The 15019-nt window shown below is 43.1% G+C and overlaps 1 protein-coding gene across 4 annotated transcripts in view; it reads right to left on the bottom strand.

Annotated features, from left to right (window-relative positions):
- The window catches only part of EPG5 (ectopic P-granules 5 autophagy tethering factor), a 134357-nt gene that overhangs the window by 70192 nt on the left and 49146 nt on the right, over positions 1–15019 (bottom strand). For all 4 annotated transcript variants that reach the window (XM_079941983.1, XM_079941984.1, XM_079941985.1 and 1 more), the window contains exons 17-21: positions 10650–10790; positions 3437–3581; positions 3010–3207; positions 2512–2622; positions 991–1113 (exon numbers count right to left, since the gene is read on the bottom strand). In XM_079941983.1, the coding sequence (XP_079798109.1) occupies positions 991–1113; positions 2512–2622; positions 3010–3207; positions 3437–3581; positions 10650–10790 (718 nt within the window). The remainder of the gene's footprint in view (positions 1–990; positions 1114–2511; positions 2623–3009; positions 3208–3436; positions 3582–10649; positions 10791–15019) is intronic.

Below are 15019 nucleotides of genomic sequence, written 5' to 3'. Positions count from 1 at the left end.
GTGGGCTTTGAGCAACCATGTAATGACCACAATTGCAAACAGTCACTTCCTAAGTGATTCAAATGAAATGCTGAACATGGTGTTTTCGATTCAATAAGAAAAAAGAAAAGTCATATAAACCTTACTTCTCCGACCCGCTAGCTAACACTTTAACCTTAGTAGCAAGACATGTAGGGCAGCTTTTTTTCAAGAATTGCACAGACCCCAGAATTGGACTGGGTCTTAAGCATCACCTAGTCTAATCTCATTTCCATGCCTTTCCATTCCTTTGCATGTAAAACACTATAGGGCAAGAATAATATAAAAGCCAAAGTAAATTTTATCAACCTCTTGAAAATAGAGATTTTTCTTTTTTGGCCACACTGCATGACAGGTGGGATCTCAGTTCCCCGACCAAGGGTCAGACCTGCGCCCCCTGCATTGGAAGTGCAGAATCTTAACCACTGAACTACCAGGGAAGTCCTGAAAATTTAGATTTTAAATGGGCGTTCAAGAATGATAAATCCCTTGACAGGCTCTGAAATCCAAAAGCAAAGTCTATACTATAGGACCTGAAAATAGAAGGTCTTTAATTCTAAAGCCTCATTCCAGTCTTTCTCACACTTTAGTTAGCCTAAGGATCAGCTAGGGAGTTTTTCAAAATAAATTACTGGTCCCACTCCAGACTCAGAATCCCAGAGGCCGGGGTCCAGGAATCCGATTTTTAACAAGCTCTCTAGGGGATTCTGATGCTTTAGAACAAAGGCAATCCCCTTTACACATACAATGAACACAGCCTCAAATTATTAGGTTGTGACTCTCAATGTTAAAAGAACCTTGGAAAGGAGGTATACACTTCAACTACACCATGTTAAGCATTAGTTTGGTTACTGTGCTTTCCAAACATTCGTAACAAAAGAAAACACAGAAGTCCAAAAGCTACAGGTGAACCCATCAGCATCAAAGTGTGAACCACCTTCTACCACTCAAATGCAGAACTGCTATTTGCACCTTCAGAGCTTGGTCAGGGGTAAATGCAGAGTTTATAACCAATTCCCCTTCAACAACTCTTCGGAGCTGGGAGTCTTCTTCAAAGATGGATTCCATGTTCAGGACTGTCCATGCAAACCAGACCTACAATAACACCAGGTAAAGAGGGGAATGAGCTACTAACTCAGACAGACAAAATACATCCTCACATTCCACAAATAAACATTACAGTTCCTAAAATTAACACATAGTTTTTATACCTATTTCTACTCTTATCACAGATATAAATTTACATGAAATAGGCCATTGAAAACTGTTAAATTACTTTAGAAAGGCTACTTTAGTAAAAGAAGATGTTTGTTTGCTCAACTTTAGTGCGCAGGTTCCGTATCACGAGGGACAGGAAAGAGGGCCAGATGTGAGCTCTGCCCTTAAGAAGTTTTGCATTCACCAGAGGAGACAAGACTAATATAAGTAACCATAATGTAAAGTGAGAAGTGTGAGTACTGATCAGGGATTGAGTGCTACGGGAAACCAGAGGAGGTAGGGTGGGATCAGAGAAGGTAATATACCAGAGAAGACTAGGCAGAGACTGGAGGGGAAGGCATGCCTGGGAAGAGAATCAGCTAGGCAAAAGATGGAAACTCCAAAGATGTATGCAGATAACAGCATGGAGTGTGTTTCAGCTGGATCACAAGAGGTATGAGGAAGAGCAGGAGGTAAGCATGTGATACAAAGTTGAAGGATGTTACTACTAATTTAAGTGATAAAACAGAGACATAATGGGACACACAAAGTCTTGAGAGGTGGTGATAATGATGAAAATAATGCTGCGAATTAATGATAATGATGATAACTATAACAGCCAACACCTAGTAAACACTGTTCTAAGTGCTTTACATGGAGGTGCAATCATTATTCCCATTTGACTGTTGAGGACAAAGAGGTTAGCCAGCTGCCCAAGGCACAGTGCTAGCAAATGGCAGAACCAAGGCTGAACCCCGAGTGGTCCAGTTCCAGCGTCCACTCTTACTTAAACGCTCTGCCCTGCAGCTGGGCAGGCTCTGCAGTCAGGCAGTTGGAGTCTTATCATGAGCTGTCTGACCCTGAGCCAGCCACTTGACTCCATAAAACCTCAGTTAACACCCCTGTGAGACAGGAATAGCAACAGCACCACCTCAGCAGAGGGCTACTGTGAGGATTAAATGAAAAAGTATTCTTACGCATAGTAAGTGTTAACAGACGTTAGTTATTTTAGACTATTAGTAACGTAGGTAAGGATGATAACAATATTAAAGTTCAAAAAGATAACAGGGCTTCCCTGGTGGTGCAGCGGTTGGGAGTCCGCCTGCCGATGCAGGGGACACGGGTTCATGCCCCGGTCCGGGAAGATCCCACATGCCGCGGAGCGGCTGGGCTCGTGAGCCGTGGCCGCTGAGCCTGCGCATCCGGGAGGGGCCACAATAGTGAGAGGCCCGCGTACCGCAAAAAAAAAAAAAAAAAAAAAAAAAGATAACAAATGGTCCACAGTGGGTTTCCTACCTGAGTGGGTGTGGCCAAGCCCTCCACAAAGGAAGGAGTGATGTTGCCTGCCACGATCCAGCTCACCAAAGAAGAGAGCAGACTCCGGTCACAGTGGTAGCCCAAAGCATTCTACACCAGGGGAGCATGTGGAGCAGAGAGTGGAGGCTTTAAAAAACACAATCGATGAGCTTTTCAAGAATATCAGCAATTACCTTACTACGATGGAAGATTCTGGTAAGACACAGATTTCAATAATTAGTCCACCAGCAGTTACAATCCCAGGCTGCGCATTATAGCCAAATGTAATGAGCAGCGCTCCTCCTGGGATGTCCTTCCTTTGGCTTTATGAGGATCTGCACTTAGCAGACTACGGTTACTGGATAAGACACTGTTAAGGCAGAGCTTTAAAAAGGCAGTGGCCACAGAGCAGTACTGAGAAGGGTGCATGTGGGGGAACCTCCTTAGAAGACTACTATCTAGCTGATGACTGAAAGATAAATTCTCTAACAGGTTTACCTTATGTTGCTGGTAGAGCAATTTCTGCACACAGTCTTCCTGCATCAGCTGAAAAGCTGTTTTACACAAATGGTCCATGAGGAAGAGGATGGGTTGTTCTCGGTACCAAAGTTGTTGGCTTATAAGAGCCTGAACCCAGAACTCCAATACGGCAACCGGGCCCACTTCATTGAGCTGAGTGCTTACAGAGATGTGGGCCTGCGGAGAAAGGGCTCAGGTGACGTGAAAGGTAATAACCAGCCTCCCATTTTTAAAACACTAATAAAATAATACCTACCTCCACTACAAAACCCAGATCTGTTGACCTTCTTGGTCAAAAGCACTGTGCCAAGTGCTTTGAAATGACCAACACATAGACATGTTAGCACAGGGGTGTCTGATTGGGAAGGCAGGCAAGGGTGTACTTAGGGGCTGACAGGGTCCTGACCTGGATCATGCTGTTGAGAAGCTTCACGTTGTCTCCATGGCTGGCTCCTGTCAGGTGCTGTGCCACCTTGTGGGTGACCTGTTGCGTGACACCCTGAGGGACACCGATGTCCAAGTGTAGGAAGAGGAGGAGGTGTGACAGAAACCTGCCGAGCACATAGGACAACGCACTTTACCTTCCAATCGGAAGTCAACAGAATTTCCAGTGGCTAATTACTTATGAGAAACAAAAAATACTGACGTGTCCCATTTTTAAACCAAAGCTCTATTTAGGGATTCTGATAAATCTTCAGGAATTTCAGAAGAATAAAGTTTTCCAGTTTGACGTGGGTTAAATCTACCCATGTAGTGAACAGACCTAAGACACATAAACCCATGCAAGTTAAAGAGCATTAGAGGGAAAACACCCAAAGCGCTGCTCTATCCCCTCCCAACCCCCACTAACGAGAGTAGAGATATCTATAGAATCACTCTGCAATCTTTCATGGGGTGTCAACTCCACACAAAGTGGCATATGGAACACTGCGGGGGGGGGGGGGCAGGCACGGATACCACCACATTTAAGTCACGGACGTGCCCTCGGTTCCCTGGGTGAACCAGGCTCCTTCCTCTCTCAGGGCCTTTGCCTCTGCTGGGTTTTCTGCCTGAAACACTTCCCCACATCTAACCTGGCAAACTCCTACTCATCCTTCCCATCTCATCTGCAATGTCCCTTCCTCAGAGACTTCCTGACCCCTCCCCGCCACCTAAAATACGTCTAACCCATTAACCTCCCTCATAGCACCATTGTTTTCCTTCGTGGCACTTAAAATTGGTAACTGCAGCCTGAGGACATGACCCCTTCCTATGTGTCTGAGGGCAATGCCCAACCCGCCTGGCTCCCCATCGTACAGACAGTGGCAGCTCAGAGGTTACTGCTGAGTGAGGGTGCTTCCCATTTCACAGGAGGTACAACACAGGCCAAACTCCACTGCAGTAGAAAGGGAAAGCTATGACAGGAGAGGCGCAATGAAGCCCTGTAAGAGTTCAGAGGACAGAGCTAGCGCAGGCTTTAGGGTGCAAAGGGAGAGATACAGAGGAGGAAACATCTGAAATGGAGCCTAGAAAGATTTACCTTTACTCAAAATTTAACAACTCCGGGGCGGGTGGGAGGGGTGGGAACAGCCCATTCAATTTAATTTTAAAATCTCTCAAAATTGCAAAAATCTAAAGACAATTTATTAAAATTGTTCCAGGCAGGCATCAAATTGCCTGTGTATCACTTAAGCCTTACACTCAGCTTGTATGAGAAATGGCATTATCTCATCATACAAATAAAGAAACAGAGGCTCTGAAAAGTGAAGGAACTCACCTGTGTTCACACTAGGAGAGCGATGGAGTGAGGACACAACTCAAGCCTGAAAGCCATGCGCCAACCAGAACACAAGTGGTCCCAGACTCGCTCAGGGCCTAGAGTGCTAATTTTTCCAAAAAAGGTCCCTAGGCCCTAACCCATTCCTACTGAAGCAGACTCTCCAGGGGAGGAGCTGGGAACCCATATACTTAATAAGCTCCCTCCCGTGAGGGGAGGAGCTTCTCATCCCCAGGCAAGTCTGCGACACACAAGTCTGTTTGAAATGACACACAATGGGAAAACTGTAGTGTCCCCCTCATGCCTTTGGACGTACTACCTGTCCCCTGCCATACAGGCCTCCTCCACATCAGGCTTCACCTCCCCCTTCCTCGCTCTTCAAAAGGCTCCAGCCAGATGACCTCCCAGCTCCCTGGACAGGTATTTTTCTTCCCACCTCTGTGCCTTCACTCAGCTCCTCCCCAGCCTGGTCCTCTCCAGACCCTCCTCTCACCCCCTATGGATACTTAAAAAGCCCTGTCTTGCCATGTCCTCTCCACTGGCCCAACACCTACCTGCACTCCGAAGCTCAATTAGAAACGAACCTCTTGGGACTTCGTTGGTGGTACAGTGGCTAAGAATCCATCTGCCAATGCAGGGGACACGGGTTCAAGCCCTGGGCCGGGAAGATCCCACATGCCGTGGAGCAACTAAGCCCGTGCGCCACAACTGAACTGAAGCCCACAAGCCACAACCACTGAAGCCCACATGCCTAGAGCCCGTGCTCCACAACAAGAGAAGCCACCACAATGAGAAGTCCACACACTGCAACAAAGAGTTGCCCCTGCTTGCCACTACTAAAGAAAGCCCACGCGCAGCAACAAAGACCCAACACAGCCAAATAAATAAATTCATAAAAAAAAAAAGAAGAAGTCCACAAAGTCATATTTGTGGGTCATCTCTTGCTTCTGTTCACTGAGCACCCTCTGTCTCCCTTCTGCTAACACATCCTCTCATTAAGGGAACTGTCCTTCCTCCATGCTATAGAGTTGTGGGAGAGAGGGTCTCTCAATACAGAATCCCTATACACCTTCCTCTCAGGACTGGTCAATCCCACTGGTCAAGGTGACAGGCTCAGGGAGAGCACATGAGTAAGTCACACCAATCGGAATCATTATAAGAAACAAGGATAAAGAAAAACATTTGCCTTTCCCATGGGAAACTAGCATGATGCCTGGTTCTCTCTGTAGCATGTACTTTCATTCCCCTGGAAAAAGTACAACTGCAAGAGATGGCTTGAAAGAGAGAGAAGCAGGGCCAAGGGACCTGGGAGGGTAGATAAACAGAAAGGAAAATACTAACCCAGGGCCTCTCAGCTTTGCAACTACTGCCATGTTGGGATGGCAGATTCCTGGGAGAGGCTCTCCTGTGCACTGTGGGATGTTTAGGACTATCCCTGACCTCTGTGCACTAGATTTAAGTAGCAGCCCCCCTCAATCCCCTTACAACTCCCTCTCCCAACCACCTGCCCTACCTGCCCCACCCCACCAGGCTGCGACAACCAAAATGATCTCTAGACATTACCAAATGTCCCCTGAGGGTCAAAACCCCTCTAGTTGAGGACCACCACTTTAGAATGACCTGTTGTTATCAGGAGCCTTCTTCCCCAATCACATGAGCCAACACATTCCCTTCCTGGTAAAACAAGTGTGCACTGAATTTTCATCATGTGCAATTAAGAATCTTGATTCGTACCCATCCTTAATTCCTTCCCTCCCCCAGCAGCTATTTCTTTTACCCTAATTCCATATACATTTACCATATACAGTTGACCCTTGAACCCACAGGGTTAGTGGTACTGACCCCCCATGTAGTTGAAAATTCATGTATAACTTTTGACTCCCCCAAAAACTTTACTAATAGCCTACTGTTGACCAGAAGCTTTACCAATAATATAAACTGTCGATTAACACATATTTCGTATGTTATATGTATGATATACTATATTCTTACCATAAAGTGAGCTAGAGAAAAGAAAATATTACGAAAATCATAAGGAAAATACATTTACAGTATTGTACTGTATCTATTGATACTGTAAGCTTACATCATCTGTTTACAAGATGAATGACCTGTCAGTACCTACATCAATACTGTCTTATATGTTATAAAACACTGTAGATGCTATACAGGCTAACATTACACATCAAAAACGAAAAGACAATGTGAAAAAGAAATTCATATTTATTTACAGGTAGAACAATTCCTGCACTGATAATGAAGAAGCAGCAATATGATTGCTTTATGGTAGCCTAGTATAATCAATACGATTGTTTCACGATCATCTAGCCTATATACTAATGAATGAATCATTTTAAAAATTTTGTGGCATAGAGTATGATAGTCATATTCATAATACAGTATTAGAAACACTGTTACATTTTTTAAAAAAACACTTATCTGTGATGACAGCCTGATACAGTTTCTCGATTACGAGAGAGGTATACTGTGCAGTAGTATAATTCTTTGAAAGCAAAGTTATAAAACAGTAAGAAAAACACAGTATTAATTTTATATTAAATATCTCTCACCCTATGCCTATGTAAGGATAGGCTACCCACTTCAATACCAGTCTGGCACAGCATGTGCTACATGATGAATACTTAGGTGATGATGATGATGACACAAAAACATCTCATACAGTCCTTGCCATACGGGTGTCAGATTTTCACACAAAGACACACATATACACAACAGGTAAGTTTATCAACTGTACAGCATGATGATCGTTTATTATGCATTAAGTGGAAGTGGATCATCATAAAGGTCTTCATCCTCATTAGCATCACGCTGAGTAGGCTGAGGGGGAAGAGGAGCGGTTGGTCTCGCTGTCTCAGGGTGGCAGAGCCGGAAGAGGTGGAAGAGAAGGAGGAGAGGGAGGCACACCTAGTGTAACTTTATAGAAGTACATCGAAATTTCTGACTTCTTTGCTTTTTCATTTCTCCAAAAATGTTTCTATACAGTATCAATTCTTCCCCCGTTTGCTTTAGTTTCAGTGCTCGTATCATAGAAGGGTCCATGTCATAAAAGAAATCAAAATCAGTCTTGAATAATCAGAACCTTCTGGCAGATTGTCTAATGTTAATGTTTTCTGGCACTGCTTCTTCTACGTCTTCTTCCTCATGATCTGGCACCGGTTCAGAAGCACTCACGTCGATCAAGTCATCTTCTGTTAACTCCTCTGGTGTGGTGACGATTAGTTCTTGAATTTCTCTAAGATCCAAATCTTGAAACCCTTCCCCCACTCCCAGCCCCAACTTCTTTGCCATATCTACCAACCCTTTCATGATTTCCTTGATTGGTTTTGTCATAAATCATGAACTCATGCACATCTGGACACAGTTTTCCCCAGCAGGAATTTGTTTTGGGCTTGATGGCTTTCATGGTTTTCTATAACAACAATGGCATCTTCAATGGTATATTCCTTCCAGACTTTCAGGATGTTCTATCAGGGTTCTATTCCATAGTGTTGACAATCCTTTCCATAGAGTACCACGTACAATGAGCCTTAAAGGTCCTTATGACCCCCTGACCTAGACACTGAATTAGAGACGTTGTCTGTGGGGGCAAAGGGACTGCTATGACACCTGCGGTGTTGAACTCGTGGGGTCTGTGTGGCCAGGGGTACTGTCCGATACCAAAAGAACTTTAAAAGGCAGCCCAGTACTGGCAAGGCACTTCTTGACTTCAAGGACAAACCATTGATGGAAACAATCAAAAAAAAGGGTTCTCACTGTCCAGGCCTTGTACAACCAAGAGACTGGCAGCTGGTATTTATCTTTTCCCTTCAAGGCTGGGGGGTTAACAGCTTTACAGATAAGGGCAGTCCTAATCGTAAACCCGACTACATTTACACGAAACAGTATAGTTAGCCTATCCCTTCCTGCCTTCAATCCTGGTGCTTGCTTCTCTTCCTTGCTAATAAATGTCCTTTGTGGCATTTTTTTTTTCCCCAGAATAGGGCACTTTCATCTGCGTTAAAAACCTGTTCCGGGGCTTCCCTGGTGGCACAGTGGTTGCGGGTCCACCTGCCGATGCAGGGGACGCAGCTTCGTGCCCCGGTCCGGGAGGATCCCACATGCCGCGGAGCGGCTGGGCCCGTGAGCCACGGCCGCTGAGCCTGCGCGTCCGGAGCCTGTGCTCCGCGGCAGGTGGGGGCCAGCAGTGAGAGGCCCGCGTACTGCAAAAAAAAAAAAAAAAAAAAAAAAAAAAACCTGCTCCGGCAGATATCCTTTCTCCTCGATGATTTTTGTAATGGCATCTGGGAACTCATCTGCTGCCTCCTGGTTGACAGAAGCTGCTTCTCCTGTTATCTTGACATTTTTTAAGCCAAATTTCTTTCTAAAATTATCAAACCATCCTGTGCTGGCATTAAATTCTTCAGCTTTAGATCTTTCACCTTCCTTTTGCTTTAAGTTATCATAAAATGACTTTGATTTTTCTCTAATCATATTAGGGTCTACAGGTATGCCTTTCTTATAGCCATCCTGCACTCACACAAAAGCTACATTTTCAATATGAGATAAAAAGGTATTTCACAAAAAGTACAACAGTGACAGCTTCATGAATTTCCTTTTCTTTTTTTTACAATGGTTCCTACTCTGGATTCATTTATCTTGAAATGACAGGAAGTGCAGCTGCAGACTTCAATCTATGGTACATATCATGCAATTCAACTTTTTCTTGTAATGTCATGACTTTTCTCTGCTTCTTGGGAGCACTTCCAGAATCATTAGAGGCACTTCATATGGGTCCCATGGTGTTATTTAAGGCACTAAACACAATGAAAATGACGCGAGAGCCGTAAGAGGTCACTTTTTACTGTGATGCACAATTTACTGGAGAGACAAACTGCTCAGTCGGAGAAGATTAGCGTCGCAAAGCATGTTAGGCGGATACTCAACACTTGAGCTCACCTTCATGGCAACAGGAGGTGGCTACAAAATTATTACAGTAGTACAGTATGCAGCTGTAATTTAATACTGCACCTTTTATGTCTGTTTATATTTCTCTCAACCATGAATGGCATCATGTATGGTCTGTGTTTGTGTGTGTAAGTTTTGATAAATTTTAACTTTTTATAATAGATTTGTGTATATTTTATGGTAGTAGATGAAAGAATAGTATCTACATTTATTTTATACATTCATGACATACTTTTTTCTTAATTTTTTTCAATATTTATAGGCTACATTAGTTCATCTGTGAGTTTTTTCAAATTGTCACAAATCTCCAAAAAACTTTCCAGTGTATTTATTAAAATATATCCTCGTATAAGTGGACCTGCACAGTTCAAACCCGTGTGGTTCAAGGGTCAACTATAATGCAAATGCAATCTATAGGCCCTAGCATGGCCTTGCCAATATTTTGCTTCATAACTTTGTGATTACCTCAGAAGTCTTATTTTCTCCACAAGATTATCAGTGTCTCATGTGATGAGCACCTCCCTGTGTATCTTCTCTGTTTATAATACTGCCCCATGCACACTGCAATTAAAAGCAACGTGTTTTGCTATTGCTACAACAGCAAAGCCATTTGCTGCTCAAGGTCAGAAGCACTATTCCCAGTTTCATGGAAACCACCACCCTTTTCAATACTAATAAGCTATAAGCAATCCAAAATTAAATGACAAAGGGAAGTATCTTTCATGACAATAAAACTAGAATCATTATTAGAGTCACTGTTCATCACTCTGCATTCTAAAATAGGCAGGAAGTTTTCTGCCTCATAAAAAATACACTATTGAAATATCATTCCCTATATTATACTTGAGAAACCAGAGAACATAGTCATTTTGTACTCGCTGGGCTGTTCTCCACTTACTGCTCATTCTTTAGAAGGTAATACTGGCAAGGGTAGAACAAAGGCAGAATCTTATCCAGGACATGGACCACTGTTTTCAAATGCCTCGACTGGACCAGAATCCCCAAGAGTGGGATGCCTTCTGCACAGAACTTCTCAATGCTATGGAAAAAGAAAAAGGCAATGAGCATACGAGGTAGCCAGTTCATAAACTGATGTTCTTCCAATGCACTATCATACTACACGCTACCCAGATTATCTCAGGTCTCCAACCCATTTATGCATACCCAAACTTCACACAGAAATGCTAGAATCAGAACTCTAGAAGTACAAAGGAACCTAAAAGTTCATCTATATTATCATTTTATACGAAAGAAAGGTGAAGTATCATGGCCCAATTCACACAGTTTCCTGGTATAGGGTCAAATTGAGGACCCAGGTTTGCAAATTTCTAGTCCAGAGCCCTGGCCACTTTGCTTCTCAAATGGTGCTTCTTCTAAGAGTCATGGGGCTCTCATTGTCTACGTAGTCCCACAAGGTATTATAGCAAAGATTCAAAAATGAGCTCAATCTGTCTGTATAATCTGGCAGAATTTTTCTGAAATCAATGTGGCCTAGAAATTTGCTTATTTTTTTGACTCTTCAGAGAATCTATCCTTAAGAAATAATCTCAAATATGGAAGAAAATATGACAGATGATCCATGTAAAAATGTAATTTTCAGAATTATTCATAATTGTAAACTCAGAGGCATAAATGACTTAATGTAAATTCTGGAAAAATCCATTCAATGGGAATATTACAGAATTATCTTAAAAGTATGCATATGATGGCCAAGGGCAATATGGAAAAATATTTCTGCTAAAATGATACTAGGAAAAAACAAAACTTTATACTTCTAACTATAACTACTAGTAAAGGAGAGTTATACTGTACAGACAGGGAAAAAACAGGGATAATGTCACACTAAAATGCTCATTGTGTTGGAGTGGTAAAAAAGAGTGGTTTTTTCCTCCATTTTCCTAATTCTATAGTTTGGTTACACTGCTTTAATTCTGGGGGAAAAAAATCTTTTCAAAAAATAAAAGGAATAATGCAAAGATTATGCCCTAAGGGAAACATTTACAATATTAGAAGTAAAAAACAAAGGATATATAAAATTATGCATGTAGTACAGCTCTAAAAAAGATCCAAGGAAAACATACTGAATAAAAATAAACAGAAAAATAAGCAATGTTTTATTACGATGAGAAAGATTCTGGGTGATTTTTTTTGACTATTGTTCTCTGTATTATCTATGACTTTATATTCATGTACAACTTATGTCCTTTACACTCTGCCCCCAATCCTAAGCCCATTCATAAGATTGTTTTAAGTTAGTTCTAGAATCATCCCAGATGACCACAGTGGAGTTCAGCCCCAAAAAGAAACACTCTCACCCTCACACCCACTCAGGATTCAGGAATCAGCACTAAACCATTATTTATTTTAGAGAGGACACACAGCAGTATTAGTGAATAAAGAGCTACAGTTCCAGAATAAATATAATTAGAGAAATCATGAAACGATTAAGTTCAGAGTACTACACTCAAAGAATCCACATACCAGACACTGTTCTAAGCATGTTAAACGTCTTATAACTCACTTAAGCCTCATAAAGTAAGTCTGATACTATTATTATTCTCATTTCATAGATGAGGAACCTGAGGTACAGGAAACTGTGAATGACACTAGAGCTACTAGAAATGATGTAAAGAGTGCCTTCCAGGGCTTCCCTGGTGGCACAGTGGTTGAGAGTCCGCCTGCCGATGCAGGGGACACGGGTTCGTGCCCCGGTCCGGGAAGATCCCACATGCCGCGGAGCGGCGGGGCCGTGAGCCATGGCCGCTGAGCCTGCGCATCCGGAGCCTGTGCTCCACAACAGGAGAGGCCACAGCAATGAGAGGCCCACGTACCGAAAAAAAAAAAAAAAAGAGTGCCTTCCAAAGGGCCTATATAACATCTCTCCCCTTCCTAGTACATCAATTCTGCCCTCTTTAACTGGCTTTCAAATTTGTCCATAATTACCTGGTGACCTCCATTCACCAACAGGAAACACAGGCTTCAGCCAGGAGGGTTTTGTCAACACTTCCCTTTCCCTCCCCCCCACCTCCACCCAGCCAGACAGATATCTGGTGGAATGAAATATGGAGGGGAGGTGGGGGGTGGGGAGGAAGAAATAAGTGAGGAAGGTTAAGAGGTACAAACTTCCAATTGCAAAATACATGAGTTATGGGTATGAAATGTACAATGTGGAGAATACAGTCAATAATTATGTATTATTTTTGTATGGTGACATATCGTAACCAGCCTTATCGGGTGATCAGTTAGAAATGTACAGAAATGTTGAATCCCTATGTTGTGTGACAGGAACTAACATAGTGTTGTAGGTCAGTTATACTTCAAAAACAAATAAACAGGGCTTCCCTGGTGGTGCAGTGGTTAAGAATCCACCTGCCAATACAGGGGACATGGGTTCAATCCCTGGTCTGGGAAGATCCCACATGCCGCAGAGCAACTAAGCCCGTGCGCCACAACTACTGGGCCTGCACTCTTGAGCCTGTGAGCCACAACTACTGAAGCCTGCGTGCTTAGAGCTCATGCTCTGCAACAAGAGAAGCCACTGCAATGAGCAGCCAACTCGCTGCAACTAGAGAAAGCCCGCGTGCAGCAATGAAGACCCAACGCAGCCAAAAATAAATAAATATATAAAACAAACAAACTCACAGAAGAAGAGATCAGATTTGTGGTTACTAGAGGCTGGGGGGAGGTGGGGGGTGGAGGGAGGGGAAATTGGATAAAGGTGGTCAAAAGGTACAATCTTCCAGTTATCAGATAAATAAATACTAGGGATATACTGTAATGTACATGATAACATAATTAACACTGGTGTACATTATATATAAAAGTTGTTAAGAGAGTAAATCCCAAATGTTCTCATCACAAGAAAAAAAAAATCTTTCCTATTTCTTTTTTTTTAATAGATCTTTATTGGAGTATAATTGTTTCATAATACTGTGTTAATTTCTGCTGTATAACAAAGTAAATCAGCCATACATATATACCCATATTCTCTCCCTCTTGAGCCTCCTTCCCATCCTCCCTATTCTTCCTATTTCTTTAATTTTGCATCTATATGAGACGCCGGATGTTCACTGAACTATACATTTCATGATATATGTAAGTCAAATCATTATGCCATACACCTTAAATTTATACAGTGCTGTATGTCAATTATATCTCAATAAAACTGGAAGGAAAAAAAAAGAAATACCTACAAAGTACAAGTTCTGGAGATATCAAGACAATGCCCCTACCATGTTCCTACCATTAAGGAACACACAGTCCCAAAGGAGGAGGAGAAACGATTACACCTTAAGCACCCAGCTCAGAAGGCACAGGTGCTGCAGGGCAGGGGTGGGTGGTCCTTGGGCAGAATCTTCAACACCGTGGGCACTGATCACCAGGGGAAGGTAAGAGTCACTACTCTGCTCCTTAGCCCAGGACATCTCTAATTAATAAGACTCCTGGGCTTCCCTGGTGGCGCAGTGGTTGAAAGTCCACCTGCCCATGCAGGGGACACGGGTTCGTGACCCTGTCCGGGAAGATCCCACATGCTGTGGAGCGGCTAGGCCCGTGAGCCATGGCTGCTGAGCCTGCGCGTCCGGAGCCTGTGCTCCGCAACGGGAGAGGCCACAACAGTGAGAGGCCCACGTACCGCAGGAAAAAAAAAAAAAAAGACTCCTCTCCAAAGCTTAGCTCCTCCATGAGGGTATCCTGCTCTAGTGATCTCTCCTTACTTTAAATTCTTTCTGCCCATACTCTTAAGAGGTTCCAATCTAGGCTGTACATTAGAATCACCTGGAGAACTGGCCCCTAGATCAGTTAGATCAGGATTCTCACTCTCTTCCCTGTATTGGTAGTTTTAGAATCACTGCAAAAGTGATTCTAAATGGTGGTCAGGATTAAGAACCAGAGCTCTATTCATATCATCCAGCCCATGATTATATTCTTCAGTACTGCCAATTGTTTTATGTCTCCCGTGTCCACTAAGCTGTCAACAACCTGAGGACAGCTATCTAACAATTCCATACCTCTCCTATTTCACAGCACAGGCTGAACACTAATAGCTCATAGGACAACTGGCATCCCACTGAAAATATACTGAATGTGGAAGAAGATGTTTAAATCAGGTTGCTAAAAAGGTGTTACAGTGAATCTAAAACACAAGAATCAGAAAGTATCGGCCACTTCCGGGAAGATGGCAGAAGAGTAAGACGCGGAGATCACCTTCCTCTCCACAGATACACCAGAAATACATCTACGCGTGGAGCAACTCCTACAAAACACCTA

Source organism: Stenella coeruleoalba, assembly GCF_951394435.1.
Source record: "Stenella coeruleoalba genome assembly, chromosome: 14".
Taxonomy (NCBI): Eukaryota; Metazoa; Chordata; class Mammalia; order Artiodactyla; family Delphinidae; genus Stenella; species Stenella coeruleoalba.
The sequence above is the reverse complement of the archived record's forward strand: the minus strand, read 5'-3'. Positions and strand labels throughout refer to the sequence as shown.